This window comes from Kryptolebias marmoratus, linkage group LG15 (genome assembly GCF_001649575.2).
Source record: "Kryptolebias marmoratus isolate JLee-2015 linkage group LG15, ASM164957v2, whole genome shotgun sequence".
NCBI classification, from domain to species: Eukaryota; Metazoa; Chordata; class Actinopteri; order Cyprinodontiformes; family Rivulidae; genus Kryptolebias; species Kryptolebias marmoratus.
Window position 1 is genome coordinate 8,802,203 of NC_051444.1, and position 24,591 is coordinate 8,826,793.

At 39.7% G+C, this 24,591-nt stretch overlaps 1 protein-coding gene across 2 annotated transcripts; it reads right to left on the reverse strand.

Moving 5' to 3' along the window:
- On the reverse strand, window positions 1-19,795 carry polr2m (RNA polymerase II subunit M). Of its 2 annotated transcripts, XM_037979827.1 has the most exons (16): window positions 19,338-19,795; window positions 18,618-18,692; window positions 13,272-13,358; window positions 11,396-11,560; window positions 11,175-11,267; window positions 10,973-11,086; window positions 10,724-10,876; window positions 9,750-9,875; window positions 9,389-9,517; window positions 8,940-9,034; window positions 8,643-8,748; window positions 8,126-8,209; window positions 7,812-7,918; window positions 3,094-3,672; window positions 2,776-2,998; window positions 1-1,750 (listed from the first exon to the last, which is right to left on the reverse strand). In XM_037979827.1, the coding sequence occupies exons 1-16, from the start codon at window positions 19,413-19,415 to the stop codon at window positions 1,607-1,609; spliced, it is 2,358 nt and encodes a 785-aa protein (XP_037835755.1). In that variant the 5' UTR covers window positions 19,416-19,795; the 3' UTR covers window positions 1-1,606. The 2 variants fall into 2 exon arrangements, with proteins under 2 accessions (XP_037835755.1, XP_017260335.1); XM_017404846.3 differs by lacking the exons at window positions 1-1,750; window positions 2,776-2,998; window positions 3,094-3,672 and adding an exon at window positions 6,145-7,727 and having other exon boundaries at window positions 19,338-19,787.
- Window positions 19,796-24,591: the final 4,796 nt, after the last annotated feature.

The window sequence follows — 24,591 nt, forward strand, 5'->3', positions numbered from 1 at the left end:
TCATTTTCTTGACATTTATTTATCTCAACGTGGAGAAAAACTCACATAAGCCACATAAGCCAAGTTCAGTCACGTCGTTGTTGTGCATAAAGTTTGTATTTTTTAGGATAAATTTGTTTCAGCAGGACATGATATTAATCTCAGTTTACAATGCACATATTAGCATTCCTTTGTTGTCACTTAAATATTGTTAAAATTATAGTATAGATGCTGGGAAACTGATTATTGGACTCACTGTGCCGATTCATTGTTTTAGAGCATTTTTAATACAACACCAGAGTAGCCTTGCACTCCCTTTTTCTGCCTGCTCAGTGAAGATATTTCAATTAATCAAACTTTAACACAGTTCTAATTTAATAATAAAACTCTGCACAGGTTAAAGCTGGTGAGCTCCGTTCATTCTGACCTGAAGATTTGTAGATTAGGAGCAACATTTGATTCATCACGTAGCTGTCAGACACATCCTAAATTTAAAACAGAGGCACAAAGGTTTGTCAAAGTTCAAAAACAACTTTATTGCTGTGGCATTTTATCTGTGATGGAGGAAAGACAGAGTTTTCTTGTGTTATGTTGAGGATGAAACAGATCAGCATCCTTTATGAGGTGTTGTTTCAGAATGATGTTAATTGACCATTTAAATTGATTCATTTAGTCTGGGAAAATAAAACATTGTAAGCTTTATACCTAAATGGACAGTATTTATTCCCGCTCAGACAGGAGTCAGCGTGTTTGGAGAATCAGAATCAATGAAGCTCTCTGAAGTAATAGTGCTTCGGTGTAAAAGTTCATAACATAGACTTTGGACATCTATTAAATTTTGTTGTTTGTGACGGACTGGCATGCTGTCCAGGGTGCACCCCGCCTCTCGCCCAATGCCCGCTGGAGATGAGCATCAGCTCCCCCAGACTCTGCATCGAAAACTCAGGTAAAGAAAATGGACGGACGAATGTCTTAAATGGTAGAAATTTGCTTTTAAATAGGTCATGTTCTGTGTAGCTGTTAGCATGATTTTCAGGATTCTCTAAGCTGAAATCCCTCTAACTGCGGTCTCTTCCAGATAAGATATATTACTTACTTAAAAAGTTTGAACTATTTATTAAAAAGTACTCTTATGTTTGGCAGACAGATAACATGCTGGTGAGGAAACAGGAACCTGAAGTGTCACGTTTGATAAAAACTGACCCTGGACACCAAAATGATGAATTCATGTCATCATCAGCTCACTTTAGATGAAGCTTCAGTCGACACTCCCCTGAGGCTCAGAGGGCCACGAAGTTACCAGTTTCAGTTTACAGACAGAAAGCTTTTCCTTCATGGTGCATGCTTCAGGTTTGGCATTTAAGACTCCTGGTCAACAAAAGGTATTATTCCACTGAACCCAGCTGAACCCAGAACGGACTGAATGACAGTTAAGTAAGCTGGTTTCTCAACCTGATGTGAGTCTGGGACACCAACTATTCACACCATGCAAAGACTGTTTTCCTCTCTTTAAGAGTTCTTGTTCTTGGAATGAAAAATCCCATTTGATGGATCCTAACCACGGGGTCCAAACCTTTTTCCACTGCGGCCAAGGTTCCACTGGTTTCCCCAGCTGGGCCCTGCAGGATCAGTCCTCCTCAGAGGAGAGGTGGGCTCCTTCATCCTGAACCTCTCTGTAGGCAGCCATGGGGCCACCGTCAGGAGTGTAGCTCCCCATAGAGACCTTCAGTCCCTCAGACAGTTTCTGGGCTGCCAGTTTGGCCTGCAACTCCTGAAATTAAACACGAAGCAGAAAGAAAGCTGACATGAAAAGGCTGGTAAACAAAAACCAGCAGCTCTGCCTTTGCTATTAAACTCTCAACAAAAGTATGACTGATAATAAGCTTCTCTTAAAGCTGCCAACAGCACTCTGAAGTTTGGCTCTGAAGTCATTTCTCTGGTTAAGTTACACTCAGCGTCTGAGTGCTGCCATCTAGAGCTGAAGGAGGGACATGATGCTGACTTCCTGAACTGATAACTACACAAGATGAGAAACTGCTTTTTATATTTGTTTGAAAATTTTCATATGTGATTTAAAATGTTTATTTTTATCACCCGACGCCCAAAGGCAGGCGATAATGTTTTCGCCCCGAGTCTGAGTCTGTTTGTCGTGTTAAAAAATATCTAAATGAACCGCTGGATGGATTTTAATGAAAACTCTCAGAAAGTAATCACTGGACGTGCCTCTACAACTGACTTATTTTGGAGCTGACCCAATTAAATATGGTCACCACAGCCTAATTGCTCTTGAGTCAACACAAAAAAACGGCTCTAACTCAGTCAGTTTTACAGATACTGAGATAAATCTGGTAGTAGCCGAGAGTCGTTCACAACACATACTTTAGGACCCAACAAGCAGAGCACTATTATGTGAGACTGCACCTAATTTCATTTACAATGTTTGACCAAAATGGCTAAAACTGTCACTTTTCAATTTAAAATAATCTCGGTTTAAAACTCTGGCATGAGAGTCAGCGGGAGATTCCTTCAAGGAATGTTAGAGCTTCAGTTTTTTTCTGTTATTACCATAAAAGCACTTCATCTGAAACTTGAATAATGGTTCAAAATATATGTTAAAATATACAGTTTACAGCAGTTTTCACTCATGAAGATCTGAGCATTTCTTGAGTCTGAACAAAGAATTAAATTCAGGCTTTCTTTACAGTTGGGTTTCATGCACTTAGTCCCTGAAAACAAAAAAACAATAAAGAATCCCGGAGCACAGAGGACGCAGGGCAGACGTCTGGCTGCACCAACCTGCTGTTTCTTCGTTTGTTCTCTCACGAGGACAGCCGACTCTTCCAGAGACAGAAGCTGTGCTGGACTGTGGTGGAGAGGAGGAAGTCTGGCTGCAGTGATGTCATCCAGGTGTTTCCTGTCCTGCTCCCTCCTGGCCTGAGCAGAAACAGGTGATGCAGTTCCAGAGGACTGACCAGGTGACACAGATCCGGAGGGAGAGGCATCGTTTCTGTGGAGCAGTCTGAAGACACAATTCAGAAGATGTTATTTACTAATAATAATTTAACTAATAACATACACACAAAGTTATTTACAAAGTCAACAAGTTTCACTCACTGATTGGGTTTGAATTTTTGCCTCCTGGGATCTGTGGAGGTTTCTGTTTTTTCCAGAACAGTAACGTAGTGGGGCTTTTTTGGTGGCTGCTTTTGGAGAAAGTAATTATCTTTAGCCTTGACACTTATTTGATCTTTGGATTCACCAACATCAGTTTCAGATAACGAGACTCTATCCAAGGCTTCCACAAGTTCACCCTCTTTTGTCTCCTCAGAATTCAGAGGGGCTCCAGCTGCAGCCATCACCATGTCCTCAGCTGCACTGGAGACACGCCGGTCCTCCCGCATGTCCAGAGTGGCGTCTTCCTGCACACGTACTGAGACAGATGAGGTCTCCCTGTCCCGCGTGGCATCACCTGCAGCAGCATCACGGTCCTTGTTTTGGTTTGAACCTGCTGATGCGGTGGAGACGGCGCGCTGCTGGAAGGCTTGTTGATATTTGGACTGAAACTCACTCCTGGCAGCAGACACCAGGCTCTGCCTCCGCTCCTCTTCACACCGCTGTTCAATGGCAAGACGCACCTTTTCTGCAAAGTCTTTTATCTTGTTCCCTTTGTCGGGAAGCGTCTGCAACAGCCTCCTGCAAATGACACAAACCCATTATTGCATTCTTGGATTTATAACAATCATTTTAGTGATCAACACTATAAATCCATCTAAACAAGTTTCAGATAGAAAGTTATCCATCTTATTTTGTCATATACCAATGTTACAACACAGTAGAAAATAATAAAATCTGAGTTAAACAGTGCAGTCCCTTTCACAAAGAGCTAATAAATGATTTCCTGGGGGTTAAATGATGTGAATCAAATGTGGACTTCACTCATATTTACTTGAAAGAGTTCATGACAGGACATTTAGCAAACCACTTGTTTGTGTTTCTTTTATATAAACTGAGGTTTTAGTTGAACTTACTTGTTGGAGAGGATCTTTTCTTGTCGGAGCAGCAGTTCCTGGAGCTCCTCTCTGCTCTGGCTTCTCAGGTCCCCAACCTGTCCCTGCCGGTCTGTCCACGACGAGGACATCCCTGTCAGCTACGGACCTCCACAGGCATTCACGAACAGAACGAGCTTAAAAATCCAACGTTAAAACTTATCCGGCTAAAAACACTACAAATTGATACGTTATTTTATAAATAAAGTCGCCCAGAAACGGCTTTAAGTGACACTTTCCTTTCCTGTCCACACATGACACATTTTAAAGTACGGTTCTTCTTCTGCTTCGTGAGAGAGGAAGTCAAAAGTTAAAGATGGCGCCTTACCGCCCCCAGCGGACAGCCGACGTTACTGCAGCTTGTCAGCATAAAAACCGACAGGAGTGATTTGCTGCCCCCTGTTGGCCAAGCTCAGTCACTACCACTAAAACAAGCTGAGCACATGAAAGCAGCTCAAGATCTGGACTTCAGAAAACCCTGGAAAAGATTTACTAATACTGTCAATCTGGACCTGCTCAGATGCCCCAATGATGATAATGATAATAAAACTACATTCCTTGACAAAATAATAAGTCATCCTTCATGTAAAATGACAACTGAGCTGTTCAATTTAACTGTTTTTATGTGTTATTTAGTAAAGGAAAATTATAAACACGGCATAAAATATATTTAATTTCACAGCTAAACATTATAGGGTTTTCAAACATCTAAAAATGTTAATTAAGTGGCATTACTGATGATGATTAATGTCATTTTGAATCAAGATGAAAAGGGGAAAAGTGGCTTTTTTAAGCCTTCTCTGTTTTTTGATTGTTTGTTCGTTTCTACAACTTGAACTCTTTGGTGCATAAACTGGAAAAACAATATTCTTTATCACACAAGTTTAAGTTTTATCATATTGCAAGACAGCAAATAAAAAAAAATTAAAAACTTGCTTTGTAGGATGTAGTCTTGTGTGATTTATTTTTTTAAATTCCCACTTAAATTCTTCTATCAGACTGAGAGTCAGGCTGTTTCCTGGCGATGTCATTTAGCAGACATTTGTCCTGGAGAAGTCTAATGTTCGTTGCATTGAAGGAAAATAAACTTCAGTCATATTTTTATCACTAAATCTACATCTGATCCGAGAAAAGTATCCAGAGTTTTGATGCACAGATCTTTGTTTCTTAATAACTGCAGTGACTGAACCTGGATTATGTCCCAGCCAGTCTTTTGGTGCAGTTTATTATTATAGTTTGTCTGCATAAACTTTGTCATTGCTGGTCCTTTTTTAACTAAACACACTCTTAGCTTATTTTTTCTTGCATACTTCTTTCTTTGTTGTGTGACCAGTGGAATCAGCTTGAACCTTTCAAGCTTCCCAGTCTCAGATTTTCCACAGCTGCATTTCCTGTCCGGATGTTTTCCATCCACTGATACAAACCATTTCTCAGCAGACAATGTCCCGCAGTTTAGACGCTACAGCTGTTTCCTTTCTAGCCTGAGTCAGAGGTCAAAGCCTGCTGAAATCTGAGGCAAAGTTGAATGGAGTTAATATTTATTACATTTCTTTTACACAAAGGCTTCTTAGGTCTATAACACAACTTTAAGATATTAGAGCACATCACCAAAAACAACATGGATTCAAACATCTCATTCAGTCCCATTTTTAATGCTTCAACGTTAATTTTCTTGATCAGCGAGAAGATTTTCACCCAGTCAGAAAGATAAATAACAATAAAACAACCTAGTTTTTCTTTTACAGTTGCTAATTTTTGTTGTGAATTCTGGGTGCACACCTTAAACTTGAAAGGTAAAACGCAAACACACATATTCTTTATCCAACTATCTTCTCAGTGTATTTTCACTGAGTTTAGTTTTTTTTGTATGATATTTATTTTAAAGTAAATGAATTAAATATTAAAATGGAATAAATGAAAATATGGGGAGGAATCAGGCTACTAAGATCCATACAAACATCTCCTTTCATTAAGAGGAAAGGAAAAAATGTGCATATTTAAGTTTTTCTGACCTGTAATAGTCACAGGATAGTGTTTAAGGCTAAAGAATGGAAGTCACCTTATTATCAACAATAACTATGAGCAACATTAGCATTAAAAGAACTTTATTCACAACCAATCACCCTGTTTCCTATTCAGGTATTTATTGCCACCACCAGTATCAAACAGCAGGATGTTCACAAAGACACAAAGCATGTTAATAAATATTATTTACATAGTGTCAAAATAGGAAAATATATTCTTTTACAATATATCCATTTAATATTTGTACAGAACAGATATAAAACAATGACAATGCACACAATAACCTTTATGTAAAACTTAATGTTTATAGCTTCATGACCATCATAAGTAAAGCTACATTCACTGTTAAAATAAAAAAAAAACATAAATGAAAAAAACAGTTCAGTTATATACATCCTTCTGAGAGCAACATGTATTATTGACAAAGAAATTACCTAATAGTACTACAGTCCCAATGTTTAAAAAATGATGTATGTGTCACACAATGTGATTAAAACAATTAACAATGACAATAAAATACAACATCTACAGCCTTCAAAAGACTTTTTAGCTCAACATGTAAATGAAGGATAATAACTGAAATCTAAAGTCATTTAAACACCATCAGTTCTGAACAAGATAATCTTCCCAACACTGGTTTTAGAAAAGACGCTGTTTTGCTAAGCTAACTGCAGCTGCATGAACGTAGCTGAGCTGAGCGTTAAGGCCGGATAAAGAGGAGATCTCGTTCTGTTCTGAAGTCCACAAAGCAGCACTTTTACAGCTCCCCACTCATCACAGCTCAGGCTCTCATCCAAACAGCAAAGTAAACAACAATTTTATTATTTTTTAATAAATGAGAAACCAACCGTTGACGCAGTATTTAATGGTTTCCTGACTTTTGTTACCAAACTCCTTACAGTTAGAGCTGAATCAACAGTTGGGTCCACTAAATAAAAACTACCTCCATGAGTTCTGCTAACTGAACCTTAGAAACAAGTTTGATCAACTTGAAACATCTGCTAACCTGTGATAAGTTGATTCAACTCAGTTCCAGCATGAGTTTGTTTTTTTATTTTCTGCAGTCAGAAAAGGTTTAATAATTGCCATCCTAAAATAAGAGTGCCGTCTCAACCTAAATATGGAATTATCGGCTCATGGATTTCTCATATTGTGAACCTTTCAGATCACTCTATGTTTATCTTAGCAGTCATTTCCATAAGTTTCATGAAAGGTGTATAAACTTGTCGTCGCTCTGGTTTTGGCCGAGAAGAGGACGAGGACGAAGTGGACTCCTGTTGGCTCGACTGTGTTCCTGCGTCCACCTCGTCTCTTCCGTACTGGACCGGCCGGTCCTTGGACGGGTAGCTGTGGGAGGACAAACCGTTCTGAGCTGACGAGCCGGACTCGAGGGAGCGGCTGTACTGAACAGGGGTGTACTTCAGTAAACTGTTCTCCAATCTGCTGGGTGGAGGGTTAGTAGGTCTGAACGTCCTTGTCTGGAGGGGCATTGTGAAATTAAAAGATGATGATGATGATGATGGAGAAAAGGTGGGGGTGGATGGGGACCACTGTGTGGGTGAGGAGGAAGTGATGGGGGAGGGAGGCTGAGGTGATGATAGAGGAGGCTCAGAGGGTGATGGGAGGTGCGTGGAATGAAGGTGAACACGTTCAACATCATGGCTTTGAGCTTCACGGCTGCAGTCAGACATCAGAGTTAGAAACCAACTCCAAATGAAGCACCAAACACAGCCGGATGCTTCGACACGTGTGCACTCCTACCTGGGGAGCAGATCGCAGCCTACCCCGACGTCTCTCGTTTCCAAAACCTCTCGCGGCCTGTTCTGTGTGGACATAAAATACTTCACTTTGTCTTCTAACTCATTATTCTAGGAAAAGGGAAACAGGAAAAACATCTGTCAGGTCAGCCACATGCAAAGGACTGCGGCCACTTTGCATGAAAAAGCGACAGCAACGCAAGAAAAACCATGCAGATGTTGATAAAAGCTCAGGATGTCCTGCAGGTCACCAAATCATCTGTAGCCATGCAGCAGATCACATCACCACATAGCAACTGAAGCTAAACATGTTCTTACCTCACACTCCACGATTGCAATTCTGTCTAAAAGCTCTGAAATGAACATGTCCTTATGGGCGACTTGAGCTCGCAGAGACTCGACCTGCACAAATTCAGAAGACATGCTTTCAAAAACACTTGGAACAAATTTTTGCTTGTATTTGAAGAGTATATATTTTTTATTTCAGGCATCTTAAACTTACTAAAAAAAATAATGTGCGTTTTGCACCAATTCCAGCCGACCACAGAGGAAAAAGACTGTTTGAGTTTTTGTTTTTGTTTGAATTTGGTCTTCTGTGCACTACCTAAAACCTTTCTAAGTTACACTAAGAGTCCAGTTTAATTTATTAATCCACATTCAAGTAAGACAACATGCACTGCATGTGTCCATCTCCTTGCTTACATTTGGTATAGTGATACATTTCCCATATGTTGGTTGTTCCTTCTCATACTATATTTAGAGCACAGGGGCTGAACGCCTGCAGTTGGACAGTGACAAACAAACACAATAAATAAAAAAAAAAAAACGTCCTCACTTCCTCAATCATTGCTTTGACTTTCCTCTGCTGGCAGAACACCATGTCGTTCAGGTGTTTGATTCTCTCCTTGAGATCTTCGGTCTCACTCTTCAGCTCCTTGGACCTGAGACACAACAAGCTCAAAATTCAGATGGAAGATTTTCACCAGCCATGTAACGACAATTATGACCTTTTTTATTTTAAAAACCGATGCATTCGACTCCATCTTGACTACTGAGCTTCATCCATCGATGAAGAAAGAGTGAGGTGATTTAAAGTCCACAGTGAACCAAGTTAAAACATCTGAATTCTTACCTTTTAGCTGCAGCTGCATCAGTCGTGTCTGTGAGCTTCATTAAACGAAGACGCTGTTCACTTTCCTGCAGCTTCTTCTGGAGTTGAAGCTTCTCCTGTGAAATTAATGTTTCACTTCTTAGTTTTGATTTGAAATACAAAATGTTTGAAGGTAAACCATTTAGGATTCCCAAATTTTTATTGTGTTTTCTCATTTAATTTAATGTAACTGCTGTTGCTCTAAAAACAATGCTGTGATGCGTTCAGTTCGCCTTAATTCCTCCCCTTCCTGTTTAACTTTAAGACAGACATCCTAATGTGGCAGGAATGTGAAAACTTATTTTCATTTCTATCATTTCTCGAACATCTTTCCACAACAAAAAATTGAAACTGAACTCACATCAGAGAATGCATCAGGCAGATATGAGGAAAACAAACAAAAACAAATGTGATTAGACAGTTGTTGTTACCTTTCCCATACAGTCCAGGAGACGCTCCACTTCTATGATCCGCTGGTCTCTTTCTGCAATCTTTGCCTCTGAAATCCTGATGGTCCTCTCAGCCTCTTCCAGCCGCCTGATGTACTCATCGAGTTGGGCCTGTGTGAGAGGAAATACTTCTGTCAGTCTCATTCAGGGGCTTTTATTCTGTTGAAACCTCTCATCTCAATATTTCAGTATCAGTGTTTTGTTTTTTAATTTGATAAAAATCAAAGCATTTGAAGCATCTCGGGTAATCCGCGAGCATCAGTCCAGTCCTGATGCAAAGGGTTTTTCCTTTCTGTTGTCAGCGGAAACAGTAAATGTGATGCAGGATTCAAAGAATGCAGACCTGTAGGTTTTCGATCTCTTCTCTGTGTTTCTGTTGTTGTTTCCGCAGCTCTTCTTCGTGCTCCATCTGGAGTTTTTCTGCGAGCTCTTGCATCGCCCGAGTGTTGGCCTCCCGCGTAGACTCCACCTGGACAATCCACAGCGCAGCACATTTAGCAGACTAAAACCCTCTGAACACTGGAATAGGTGCAGATGTAGCTGATGCTGGATGTTCCTGTGTTGTGCTGAGGCGATACGTTAGCAAACCTGCTGCATCAAAGCAAACTGTCCTCGGAGCTTTTGGGACTATTTATCGCACATCGCCAAAAGGCAAAGGTGGGCGATAATGTTTTTGCTGGTGTTTGTGCTTATGTATGTCAGTCTGTTAGCAAAATATCTCATGAACCACTGGGCAGATTTTAAAGAAACTTGCAGAAAGTAATTGCTGAATATATATCTACAACTGATTAACCTTTGAAGTAAACCAGATTCAAGATGGCTGCCACAGCCAACTGACCTTAGAAAACACAAGAATCGGTATACTGTAATTCAGTCAATTTTACAGATACTGAGCTAAAATTTGATGTGGTAGTAGCTGAGTGTTGTTTGCAACATATATTCTGAAAGTGGCATCTTGCAATACAACATGAGATTGTATATGACATTTTAATTCAAGGATTGATAAAAATCTTTACAATTTATAAGCTGATCTTAGTTTAAGACTGGCATGAAAGGCAGTGGGCAATATGCATTCCTTTAAGGAATGCTAGGTCTTGAATTTGATAATAAATTTGACTTTAGATTAGAATTTTCTGTGTGCTTGGCATCTGGCATGCAGTGCAGCACATCCTCTCCTCCTCATCAGCTGAGCTCCAGCTTCTCACACCAGCTGCTTGACCGCTGCCATTTTGAGCAGATGTTCTTAAATCTCTGCACAGATGTTGGTGTGAATAAGCACCCTGAACGAGCAGTAAAGCGCTTATGTGGACAGATTACCTGAAGCTTCAGCGTTTGGTTTTCAACCTGGGCTGCAGCGAGCTCGCGCTCCTTGTCTCTGAGCTTTTCCTGCGTTTTCTCAAAGGTGCTCCGCAAACTCTTCACCTCGTCTCTCCTGTCCACTTTGTTCTGACAGTTTTCCAGAAGGGATTTCTGCAAAACAAACAAGCAAACTACATCTACCTGCATAGCTCATCCTTCCCATAACAGCAGGCAGCAGTGAAATGTTCCTTGGCACTGATTTGTTACCTGCAGGCTGAGGTTTGCAGATATGAGAGAACTGTTCATTTGATCAAAGCTCTCCATGGCTGCCGTCCGGGTCTTCACCTCTGACTCTAAACTCATCCTGTGGGAGTTGGCCTCCTGCAGAAACACGTGCATTTTTAGATTTATTCTCAGCCTGACAGGCGGGAGTCTGAAGAGGGACTTGTGTTTTCACATAATTCATTACCCTGATTTCACGTGAAAGCTTCTCCATTGATTGCTGCATTCCTCCAAACTGCCCATACATCCGTTCTCTCACCTTTTCCAGGGAGTCTCTCACCTGTACGCAGAAACCAAGAACATGCAGATGTTATCAACACAGAAGCATCAACTTCCTTGACTCTGTGATATGATGCTGAAACTATAAGCGTCAAGCCTCGGCTGATTGTTTGTTTCGTTTCCTCTCACCTCCCTGATGTACTTCATCTCGTCCTGAAGGTGACTGACCGTCCACTCTCGCGCCATCAGCTCCTGCTCCCTGTCTGAGCCCGTCCTCTGCACAACACCGTACACTTTGGGCCCATGATGCTGCAGCGAGGTCTCTGGCACCCCATTGGTTGTGTCCCTGAGGTGCTGTGAGGGAGACAGGATCACACCGGTCAGGTTTCCGTCCACTTAGACAAACTTTTACTAACACTGACCTGCGTTTGCCTGCAGACGTTTACACTTCCAGCCGTATGCGTTCAGACGCACATGCCTACATACAGTATGTGCACCAGATTAGGCGTTTCCTGTACTCAGCGTTAGAAACAGGAGGCTGGTAACAAGCAGCTAAAACAGGGTGCAGAGTGCATCAGTGGTGTCATGTTTCTGAAACCCAATACATGAGCTCCTGCCAATTCTGCCTTTTGTACCTTTATCAGCCAATGCAGAGCAGCACGGGCACACAGCAGCACTTTGACAATACAAAAACTAAACAGAACTGGTGGCTGTGGATTAATTATTGAACTGTAAGTTGGATCACATATCTATGAATATTTCAGAGTTTTAGTTTATAAAACTGAAAGAGAAATTGTTTCTGCAGGGTTGAGACTGATACTTTACCATTGCTGATTCAGAAAAACAAAAATATCCTCAAAAAGTGACGAACAGTAACTATAAAACTGTTATATTTAAAGTATGTAATTATCCTGTAATGCTTTTATACTTTAAAATGGTTTTACTCTGAATTAGCAAGTTTTCAAAATAAATAGTCCAGTGCTGTGCAAAAGTCTTGAGTCATTTATTTAGATTTTTATTTGCAAAAAGACAGACTTTCTTGTAATCTTTCAAAATAATCAGTGAAGTAAATCAGTATTTTTTCCTGTATATCTTTGGCTGCTTTTTAAAAGTCTTTTTCAGTCCAGAACCTGACTGTTTTCAGAGAAATGTTGTTTTGTTTTGTTTTGTTTTGTTTTGTTTTGTTTTGTTTTACTCTGATTTATGAATCATTCAGACATGAAAAGGCTCCTAAGATTAGGACATAAACCAGTGTTGTTTCGAAACTTTTAATTAGATCTTTAGGCACTTTGTCACAAGCAACCTATCACAAAGACGCTTTACATGAACCAGTGAGAAATAAGACAATTTGAAAGACAGAAAATAGTATTTTGTCCTCAAGAAGGTGATTCTGAAAGAGCTATTAACTGAAAATTTGTCATACAGTCAATTGTTTTTTAATCTTGAAACCTTGAATCAAGATTTATTTATTGAAGTTCTGCAAGAATAACTTGATGCTGATTTCTGGACAGAAATGTTGCTGTTTAGTCTGTTTTTTCATATAATTAATCAAAGTTATGTCTGTACAACCATCCACTAAAAACAAGAATTTAAAACAACAATTTAAAGCTCTTTGTCCCCACAGACAAGGTGAAATGTGTATATCTGATCTGGGTGTAAACTTTCCCTCTAAAACGATAAAACCAAATGTCTGGAGGCATTTTCTTTTTACTCAAACTACAACTAAAACTTTTAGTATATGTCTTATCAGTTTTCCTTTTTTTTACAATTAACTGCTTCTAAAAGTGAGTTGGAAAATCTGGATTTAATCCCTCTTTTGTTTTACCTTTTTATAACAAAAACACAAAGAGTTTCTGAGCAAATGTTAAAAATCCAGCTGTTTTCAACCTTTAGCAGATGCAGCTGGGATATGAGATTAGTTTCCGTCAGCCACATGTATCTGTTTATGCAGAATGCCTTCGTGGTGTCATTAATAACGTGAATACAATATTAATGACATCCTGTGTTTGTGGGACATCAGCAACACTGCACGCCCATTATTCACACGGTTTATGTGTCTGTCTACCTGCTGAGGCGACTCCCTGCCAGCCGGCCGCTCTCTGCGGATCAGCCCGTTCTTCTTCTTCCATGTTTCACTGACATCTTTCTCTACCTGCAGGCGAAACACAAACATTACTGAAGACTGCTGTCTAGGATGACTTACTCCATGTTAGATCTGATGAATTGTTTACGATGGCTGTCATTAAATGTCATTAGTGGTGCCGCAATCCCATTTTTAAATGTCAGGTATTGTGTTTATAATAACACAACACAGCGGCACCAAAAACAACAAAATCAACAACAAACACCAAATAACAACAGTCCTAAAGTCATAAACAGATGTGTTGCTTTTTGTGGTCAAGATTTCACAAATTCTGTTAAATGTTGCTTTCCAGAATATCATTGTGTCGTTTAAAATAATAATAAAAGCTTTCTCAACAATAATCCACATAAATAAACTCTTGAACTCTTTTCAGTGTAAATTTATACAAACCAGCTTTTCAAAGTTTGTCAAAGATAAAAAATGACCAATGGCCCGAGTGTTTTTGTGCCTTGATTATTGCAGTCTTCGTATTTTATTATTATTTTGTTAAAAACACTTCAGTTGTGCAGCCAACCAACGTCTTTTCATCACTTCACTTTGATGGGAATTATCCTGTTTGGAAAGAGGTCTTCCCTCTTAAGACATTTCAGGGAGTTTTTTTAATCAACTTTTGAACGTGCAGAAGCTTTTCCTCTGATTTGGTGTCTTTTACAAACATGAATGTGATTGCTGGAGGTAGGAGCCAGCTCCCCGTGACCCAGAGAGGAGAAGTGGGTAAAGAAAGTGGATGGATGGATGGATGGATTGTGTTTTTGTCTTTCCAGTCTCTGTCACAACCTCGGTCTGTGAACTGCTGCATAAATCTTTTATAAGATTAATTGAAACCATTTAATTTCCAGAAAATGAGGCAATAAGTACATTTTTTTGCTTGCATATTTTGCATATCAAAGAGTAAAGATATTTGGTCTTATATGTATGTATTCTCTGCAGCACTTTACAAAACTCTGCTTCCACAAAGTGCCAAATGAAAGAAACTAACGAGTGTCCAGAGAAGGAGGCGACAGTCTCTCAGAGATAAGGCTGAGGAGGAACCCGGACAAAGACGCCAGTGTTGTCTCTTGGACAGGGCTGAGCCTCACATTTCATCAGCTCGTAATCTAAAGAAGACGTGCCGTTGAGAAACGGCGAAGGCCCTCTGATAGGCCGATGTGAATTCCAGCAGATGTGAGGGAGGAACAGACGCCTTTTTTGTTTGAACAGACTGCTTTCGAAGCTCTGTCTGCTCACCATCGGCTTTGAATTTTACAGTTTGATCGCATAGGTGGACAATGTTTACCTTCTTTTTTTTAGCCCAGAAAACACACGTGGAGTTCTGGTGGATGAGACATACAGAGTTTCTATTGTTGGATTACATCAACACATAAAAGCAGCTTTAAAAAACCCTTTTTGACATAACGATGGGGGTGGTGTGTGTCTGTGTTAAAACCTTGTGTAAATGTACTTTATCTTATCCCTAATACACCTCTGAGAATGCAATAAATAGGCAGAATGCTTCAGATTTTTAAACCAGATACTATTGAAAGTGATGTCATTTGTGTTTTTATTGGCGTAAAACAAACAAACAAAAAAGTAAATGTTTTCAACAGTAATCCACTTGATCTTGATCCGACTCAACTGAATTAACCTCTGTTTTTCCAAACTTAGGTTGTCTGCAACAGTTAAGACATTATTTGTTCATACTCTTTCCACTGAACCCACTTCAAAAAGATCTGAACTGACTCTTTAATCACTCTTAAGCTGACTGCTTTAAAAGAAACTGAACTAAGCTCTCAATTTCCACCTTAAACGAGACAGTTGTGTTCGACTTGCCAACACAAAAACCACGTCATGTCGCTCATCAGGCTGATCCTTGTTCTCTTGTCGCTGCTGTCAGTCAGAAAACCCGACGCTGCAGGTCGGACAGCATTTTTCTGCAGCAGCTCAGCCTCTGTGTCGTCTGTGTGTGTGCGTGTGTGTTATGGTGCTGATGTATTACACATTATGTAGGACAAAGTAACTGCCTGATTGTGTCCACAATGAGTCAGGTTGCAGGACACACCCTTTCCAATTTATAATGAAGAACTCCTTCTTCCAGCATGTCGACTAAAGCATCTCCAACACGGAACATGCTGGTCGTTTCCTTTCTTCTTGATTAACTTCAAAACTTCCTTTTATTCAACATAACAGAAGTCAAAGACCAACAATAAAAACAACAAGAATGCTTGGGTATTCTAACCCTGACGAGACTAAAAAGACGACTTTTTAGCTTTTTGAACCATAATTTCAGTTTAAATGTCTCCTTAAGGGCTTTGTATTTATATTTATTCCATTCTGTCACAATTGTACTCATTTTTCATTGGTTTGTTCAACAAATCCAGACAGATATTATGAATTTAAATAAGGATAATAAGCCTAAACCAAAGAACCAAAACATTAAAAGTGACCTGAAGGAAAGCGTTGTGGTGGTGCCAGTGCCTCACTTTGAAATAGCATTTACTGGTTATAAAAACATTGGATTCCCTCGCTCACATGAGGACATAAAAACAAACAGTGCTTACTTTTTTCATTTTTATATGACAGAGGTGTCAAAGCAGCACAAATATGTCACCTGACCAATAAATCTTTGACCTTTTCCTTTTGTTTTAGGCTGTAAATCTAAAGGTTTGTGTGATAAAATTCCCACATGTGCTTTCAGTTCATCGTTGTTTACACTAAGATGAAATATTTGAAGTACTTGATAAGAATGTTAAAAATATGCGGTTTTGACAGCCGGATGTTATCAGAAAAACACAAAAAGAACTTCATCATCCGGTCTCTTTCCAATAAAAGAAACTTCAAACTTTTCCCAGAAGAGGCGTCTTCATCATCTCTGACCCGTAAGTCTGGGATCCAAATCCGTTGCTCTCCTATCGAGTGAGTGGATAATTAAAACGCTCTTCATGCCTCCACCACATGTTAGAAATCATGTTTAGTTCAAATATTTGATGACATCAACCATGAATGTTGATGTCATCATGAATGTCCAGAGATTGTCAGATGGAACATCTTTTTGCCGGAAGAAAAAAAAGTAAATAACCCTAACAGTTCCTTTTTATTTAGTGAAAGAACATTTTGTTGATTCTTTACACTCCCTTTTATACTCTGACTCCACCTCAGGGGATTTAGTGTTTGTTGAAACTAATATTTTGCTCTCAGAGCTGCTGGTGTCGGTCGAGTCGACTGAACGCCTGCATGGGCTGCAGGGTTGCATCATCCCCAAATACACGCGGAGGTACACATCGGCACAAAGCAGACGTGTTTCCCTTCAGTCTGTTTCCTCTTGTCTGTCTGTTCTCTGTCATTAAATCAAGGGGAAGAAATTATCCCACGTTTTATGGGGTAAACTGCACTACAATTTAATGAGTTGGTACATTTTGTGGTTTATCGTCTTTATCTTGGGAATAATAGGATTTCAGCACAAACAGCAGCAAATATTCACAACTGCAGTCGATTCAGAATTGCAGCATATTTCTAGTCAACGGAGAAAACCCAAACAGACTCAAGGGGAACATTCAAACTCCTCCCAGAAAGGCCACAGCGGACATTTGAACTGGAAATTTTTCTGCTGTGAAGCAACGCTGCAAAACACCAACTCACTGCACAAAGAAGTCAAAGTCCAGGACAGCTGTGCCCCTCCAGCTGTAGGACACAAACGCCGTTCCTTAAAAATCAGTGACAGATTTTCTTGTCCATATCATGTCACCCCTGGTATCAGACATGTACCTTTTTAGTGATGATTAACTGGAGACCTGCAGGTCATATAGAGCCTGTGAGCTCATTCATTTTGCCTTGAGAAGTAATAAATTAATAAAAAAAAGGATACAATCTGACCAAATAAACAGGTTGCTTGCCTTCAGCACACAGTAGCAGGAAAGCCTGCAGCTGAGCTCACCGAGGGTCAGCAACATCTATTGATGGCAGCAGAAATTTAAATAAATAAAACCATCAGCTATGATTATAAGAAAGATAACCAACCAAAAGGCCAGCCCCCACACTGTCTGATTAAACAACTCAGGCCCTTGAGCACATTTTCTTGATGAGCCCTGATTGAAATGTTAATCTGAGTGCATCTTTTAGGAGAAACCAGAGGAAACACATCAACTCCACTCAGAAAGGCTTGGTGTGAGGTTACAAACCTCCACATGATCTGCGTTATTATTTAAAGGCCTTTTTTTCTTTTTGTCTGCAGCTTTTAGGTCATTAAAACACAGTTATGAAGTATTACTTGTTTGAGACTTCAACAAAAGTAATTTATTTCTCTGCATTTTAGCGGAAGTACAGAGAAATACGCCCACACGCTGAGGTCAACAAAATAAAATGGTTACCATTAGCTGAGAAAGCCATTTTTATACCTTTAAAACTAAATAAAAGTCTACACTGATCCCCTGAAGGATCATTTTCAAACTTTTCTGAGAACCATGCCTCCTGGAACTGAAAATAAAACCCTGTGTGTGAATAATCCAGGTCCCACCCTCCCAAAGAGAGCAACTTTCAAAGATCACTCGGCGTGCTATCAGCGCGGTGTGGGGGTGTGGTAACGAGATGAACGCCACGCTCCCTGGCCAAAGTTCATTAAAGCATGCCATCATCATGCTGTCAGAGCTCTGCTGCACGCCTGGAGAAATGTTAGGAAGAAATCATAATAAAGAAAGAGATGTCTCAGTTTCCACATTCTCACTGACAAACGTTTAGGGCCAAATTTTCAGAACAAATAGAGGCTGTGAAGGAGCCACCTACAGCAAACACCCACACAGCCTGGAGCGTTCACTCAGTCACAATTCACACAGTCACCACCAAAAGACCTCCAGCTCTCAGTTATTAAAGGCTCGTTTTATTAGTTTATATTAGTTACCATGTTTGAGTTGATTCTGTCTCAGTTCAGCTGTCCTATCTCTGAATACTTTCTGTTTTTCCTGGACTGGTTTGAGTTCAGCTTTGAAGTAAATGTGAAACAGCTGTGCGTGTATTATCAAACACACACACACACACACACACACACACACACATCCGTCATGCTTGTACAACTGGATCAGTTGATAAAGAGACATAAATCTCAGAGGCTCCACCTTCTCCCTGCTCAGGTTTTTGCATCATGTGATCAGTTAAGTTGGTCGGCACACAGATTCGCTTGTTCAGAAGCTTTAGGGTTTAAATGAACTCTTTGCTTTTCTGAACAGACCCGATGTGCACGCACGCAGGGCTCCAGCGTGGCTAATCGTGGAATTTCACTGAGAGAGATGTCAGACTTACTGTGTCTGCAGTTTTTGCCTCCTTGTTTCCATTATTCGCTGCAGGTAGAGTTAACCTGAGACGTTGGACCCTTCTCTGTGAAAAACAGACAAACAAATAAAAAAAGCTTGCGTAAGCAAATATGTTCTGAATGGCGTCACGATCAGAAAAGATTAGTTTGTAATAAAATGTCGCTGAAGGTGAGGCATAATTCACATCCACCGTCAGTGCAGTTTATTTATAGACAATAAGCATTAAACAAAGTTTATGTAAATGTCCTAAAACTCTAAAAAAAAGGAGCATCTGTCATGTTGTTTCCAGTTCAGAGAATCTGAAAAAACAAAGTGCAGTTTAAAAGGTTTTTTTTTGCAACAACAAAAAATCCCACAGTTCTGTGAAGTGTTGAGATGTTCAACGTGAGAGAACCTTGGGAAGAAATTAAAAAAGCTGGTTTCAGAACAAAGGCCTGTTTATCAGAGAGCTGTTCAAATAAACATGACATCCCTGCCTCCTGCCCACTCTTCTCTGATTATACGCTTGTGCACATCTCCCAACCATAAACCATAAACCCATGGGCTCTGAGGTCAGGAAAAAGAAATGTTGGCTGAGAGAATGTGTCTCGGTGCAGGAGAGCAACAGAGGACAAACAAAAGGGAGGAGAAAAAAAAATACAGAGGAGTTGGAGAGAAGGGAGAGACCGAGGGAGAGGTCCAGTGTCCTGACCTCTCTGGGACTTCTTACCTCACTTAAAGAGTCTTCAGAGTCCTCTGTGGTGGTAGTGATGGTGGAAACAGTCGGTCTTGAGCCGTAGCGACGCATGTCTCCTCTTCTGTCCACTACTCGCCTGTCTTCCTCTGCCTCTCCAGCCCTCCTCCCACCCTTCCTCTCACTCTCCTTCCTGAGTTCTGCTCAGGCTCTCAGACCGACCATCTGCACCCCACCACCACCACCGCTGCCGCCGCTCCAGTCAGGGAAGAGGAGGGAAATTCCACTCTGTCAGCCTTCTGCTGTGGGTCTACGGGGCCCCTGAGGTCCTGAGGTCCCCCACCTCTCTGCGTGCGAGCGAAGGTGCAGTCCAGTCCCACCCTCAGCAGCATGAACACATCTGTGTCTGACGGTGAAATCCTCTCAGCTGGCAGGCTCCTCAGTCACCTCCCTGCCTCTCTGCGCTCCCATCAGACCTGTCGGGCCACATTTCACCTGAGAGCTGGACTTTCACAGGGCGGGTCCTCTTACCGGGGCCGGGACAGGTGGAGTCCTGCTTATCAGCCAGGAGGGGCTAAGAGGAGGAGCTCAGCTTCACACAAACAGTTCAATCATTCACAAAACACGTTTCTATGGAATATACACCTGAATTATTACTAATTATATTAGTCAGTAAACATGTGGTTTTTACCCTTTTTTATTAAAGAAACAGTCGTATTTAAAAGTACACAGAAAGTACACAATGTTTTCTTTTCTACTCTTTTAAAAACAACAACTCCATTTATTATATTCAAAGCATGTGATGTGAACGACTCTCAGCTACTACCACACCAGATTTTAGCTCAAAGAGCCATTTTTCTGTTGGTTAATGTGGATTGAACCAGGTTGGCTCCCAAGGATAATGAGTTGTAGATGTTTCCTGAAAACATCATTAAAATTCACCCAGTGGTTCATGAGATATTTTGTAAACACGACAAACAAACAGATGTCTGCTTTCACCTTTTGGCTTCAGGTGATAATAATCATGAAACAAAAATGAATAAACTTTAACTTTAACTTGAAGTAATTAGTTGACACCAGGTACATCCTTTAACATTTTTTCCTGCTCCACAAACAGCCCTCACGTAGCAGATGAGGAAAGCTTCAGATCATAAATTATTGATACTGCTGATAATGGATATTGATGAAACGGATCCCAGCATGGCAGCCATTATTATTTAATGCTCCAGCTACGTTACTACCAAACACTTCCCTGTTTACATGGGTTCATCATCAGAAAATCAGCCTCCTAAAGTCAGAGCACAGCTTGTGGCTGAAAGGCTGCTGTCACTCCCTGCTCGCAGAAACAATGGGCAGAGTGGAGGAGGAATGGGGAAGAGAGCGAAGGCTGAAGCTACAGAGCTCGTTCAGCTGAGCGTTGAGACGGCAGAGCAACGCTCTGATGTCAGTCCTGAACATTAATGAGAAAGTTCTCAGAATCAGGAGAGAGGCCTGTGTGGTTAATCAGTAACCGGACGACAAACAAAACGTTTCTGCAGCCAGTGATCCGGTCAGCATCATGCATGTGGAGGTCCCTGTGGACATTTTCTCCCACTCACATGTGATTTTCACTTTCTGACAGGTTTGCACTCTCACTCTCTGCGATAACATCTCAGTTTATCTTTGGTTTGTGTTCAAGAGGCAGGCCCACGGTGTTCACTGGGTTACAGGCATTTACCTTCAGCTCAAGTGTTGAGAAACATCCTGTACTGAGCAGCGCAGCGTGAATTTACAGAAATATTTCACCTGATTGTTTTATAAAACTTTGTACTTTTACTCCATCGAGGATTAAAATAAACACAATCTACTTTTATCACATAAAAACTGGTTGTCTGGCAGCTTCGAGTCATTCTTCAGAGCATTATTCTTATTCTTTTATTTTCCTTCACGGTTCTTTTGTTGCTTTGCAGCTGCTCTTTGTCCTGAATGTCTGTTTTCTGGTTCATTTAGCATTTTAAGTATTTTAAACACTGCAGAGAAACTAAAAAAACATTGTTTTTGTCTCCATTGACATTAGGTTTTTGTTTGATCAAGTCAATCAGCAGATAAATTAATTAAAACGTTGCTCACAGATTAATAGAGCTGTATTTACAGCCTGATTATGATTAATTAGTGTTTAAATAAAAAGTTTTTACTACCCAACATGCATTTAATGATTTGTCTGCACAGGAAGAGTAAAAATGATCACATCTGTGCAATTCCCTAAAAAAATGTACGTATTTGTTTTGTTCTGAAAGTATTTGACTGTTTCAGATCATCCTCCCTGCCTGCCTGTGTTTGGATCCTCACACACTTTTTACTAAAACTTTAGAAGTTTGTTGTGGAACGTGCAGATCTGTCTCGGTTCTGGAGGCCAGAGATAAGCGCTCGGTACGTGTTCAACAGCTCCTTCCGTCCCGACACCGGCTGTGAGGTGACTTTATTGTCTGAAGACCACAGAGCAGGTGTTTGATCCGACCTCCTGCCGGTTCAGGTCAGATTTAGGTTTGTTGAAACCGATAACTTCACTTTGTTTGCCCCCGGCACCCCTGCAGCTTTGGACACAAAGTTTTAGAAACTACAATGAAAAACCTACAGACAAACATACTGTAGGTTTACTTTTTTTTTATTATTTCTTGAAGCTTCTTTGCATAACTCCACATCCTAAAATGTTAAATATGATCAGAAAACAGAACTTTATGAAAAAGTTATGTTATGCACTCTTATGTACTCCTGTGTGGGTTAATGTGTTGCACATTTGCACACTTTAAGTTGTATAGTGTTGTCACTTGTCTTGTTTTTTATGTTCAGTCTGTTAGTCTCTTATTTTATATTTTTCTTGTCGCACCTTGGTCCTGGAGGAACATTGTTTCTTGTCACTGTTTAACTATCATTTTTATTTTTCATTAAGTGCTTTTATCTTCGTCATATTTAGAGTCGTGCATCTGGTCATGTGGGGTAAAAAGGTGTGTACAAACTCATATTTTCACAATGATTCAAATAATAATAAAACTGCTGCTACTGTAAGTCGATCATAGATCTATTTTCAAAGGAAAACTTCAGTTCCAACACAAGAAGGCATGTTAAAGATGTTGTAGATGATTAAAAAGCTGATTAATAAGTCATCTGACTGGACTAAAGCTCAGCTTTTATCTGTTTTATGGTTCACTAATCATCTGATAATCTCTAATTTAAACCACTCATTAGTTTGCTTTGAATTTACTATAAAGTTCTGATAATTAGTGGATAAAAACAACATTTATTTTGCCAATAATTTCACTGTTGAATTCATTTTACTCTCATATTAAGCAGAAAGTGTGATTTTTCCTGCAGCTCCTCCACATTTTAGAAATAATCCTCAGTTTTAATCTGCTTTATAGCCTTACTTTATAAACTTTGAGGTATTTAAAATACTTTGTGAATTAAAGGTTTTTACATCTCCTCACTCAGGGGTCTGCAACCTGTGGCTCTGGGGCCACATGCAGCTCTTGTTGTAGCTCTTTATAGTTTTAACCCAAAATATTGATATTCATACCCTTATTCTTGGTTAATTAGGTTTGGCAGCTTCCTGCAGATATGTAAATAAAATCTGTGACAGAATTAGACTAAAAAGCAAAACAAATTGACCAGTTTGAGCTGGAAACCTATCAGCCACTTCATCGCTCCAAGTTCCAGTCATGAATCAAAGTTTTTCTTACAGTTTTACCAAAACATTTAACCCTTTTAAAACATTTAAGCAAGTTGGGATAAACAAAGTACATTTTTTCACACATTTGACATTAAAAAAGATATTCTACAAAGAAATACCAGCTCATTCTGATGATGAAGGCCTGTTTTTGATAAAAACTTAATAAAAGTTTTAAATATTTTTGCTTCTTTTAGAAGAAATTCAGTAAATTTCAACTTATATCTTAACAACTTTTTTGTTTGTTTGTTTATTTGTTTTATTTCTTTTAATCTTTTAAGGATGCAAGTGTATGCTTGATTATTTCAAAGAGAAATAAAGAATGAATTAACACTCGCAGAGTTCAGTGTTTAAGTCTGTGTTGTAAAGCACTTTTGAGTTGCCTCGTGCTGAAAATTGCTATATAAATAAATGTACCTACCTACCTACCTACCTTATCAAAGGATGTCTAAACAAAATATATTTTCCTTTTACAGAATAATTTGTTTTGTTTTTCTTTGTCCTAACACATAGAATTTGATAAATGTCAACAATTTTGTATAAAGCTTTAATTTTATAATGTAACAAACATAATTTTTTATACAGTATTTGTGCCCTCAGTAAGTTGAGTTATCTTTATTTCAGCTGTAAAGTATATTTTGTGGCTTTTTTTAAATGTAAATGTTGCAGACTCCTGACCTAACTGAACCACAGAACATTAAAACATATAAAGATAATAAAAAATAAGTTTTAAAACCACAATAAAGCTAACATCAGTAGCTGTATGAACGCTGTATTTTAGGAGAGTTTATTTTATGCACAAAGACAACATCCAGCAGTATTTTTTATTAACGGATTCATTCAGACTAGTTATTCTAAGATATTTCTTACACGTCTGCAGGAATCATCAGATTTTGCTGCTAAAGGAGGTTTTGAGATTGTAAAATCTAAATGTTTGTGTCCTCTTACAGCCAAATGCTTTATTATTAGAGGTGATCAGGATAAACAGCATGTCAACAGTTTGTTTTTATCAGTTTGATTAGATCAGCTCTGTTTATATCAGGATTTAATTAAGATTCAGCCACACTTCACCAGCAGTCAGGAAAGAATTCCTCTCGCAGACCTTGTTGTCTTTAAATAAAGTTTCGGCCTGAGCTGCCGGTGGTGACTCTGAGAGCAGGTTTGTCCTGCTCCTCTGAAACATCCAGGCCGCGAGGCGTTCACCGGATGTGTTTACTCTGCGTCGTCTTCTCATCCCAGCCATGTCAGAACTGCGTGAAACAAAAACACAAAACATTGTGGGAGTTCCTTTGTGAACACGTCAGAGCGGGGCAGGTCACACCTTGAAAACAAAGGTTACATAATTTACTCAGAAATCATTAAATATGTCTTTGTGCAGCGTTTATTGAAGCAGTAATAAATCACGTTGAACAGATATTATTCATCATCAGGATGAGTGTCTGACAGATCTGGACAGGGTGAGAAACACCAGCCTCCACTCTCATATTACAACTCTGTTTGTATAAAACTCACAACTGGAAAAAGCATGAAAGTATAAACATGCTCTCCCATTCATAACTTCCTTTGTCTATCCCTAAAACACTCATA

What these genes read in the sequence shown, in the direction of transcription:
- polr2m (XM_037979827.1), bottom strand. Translation starts at nt 19,415, where the DNA reads ATGCGTCGCTACGGCTCAAGACCGACTGTTTCCACCATCACTACCACC. An exon ending in CTGCAAACCTCAGCCTGCAG is followed by an intron (nt 10,877 to 10,972) that starts GTAACAAATCAG and finishes TTTGTTTTGCAG; the next exon opens with AAATCCCTTCTGGAAAACTG. An exon ending in AACAAACGAAGAAACAGCAG is followed by an intron (nt 1,751 to 2,775) that starts GTTGGTGCAGCC and finishes GTTTAATTTCAG; the next exon opens with GAGTTGCAGGCCAAACTGGC.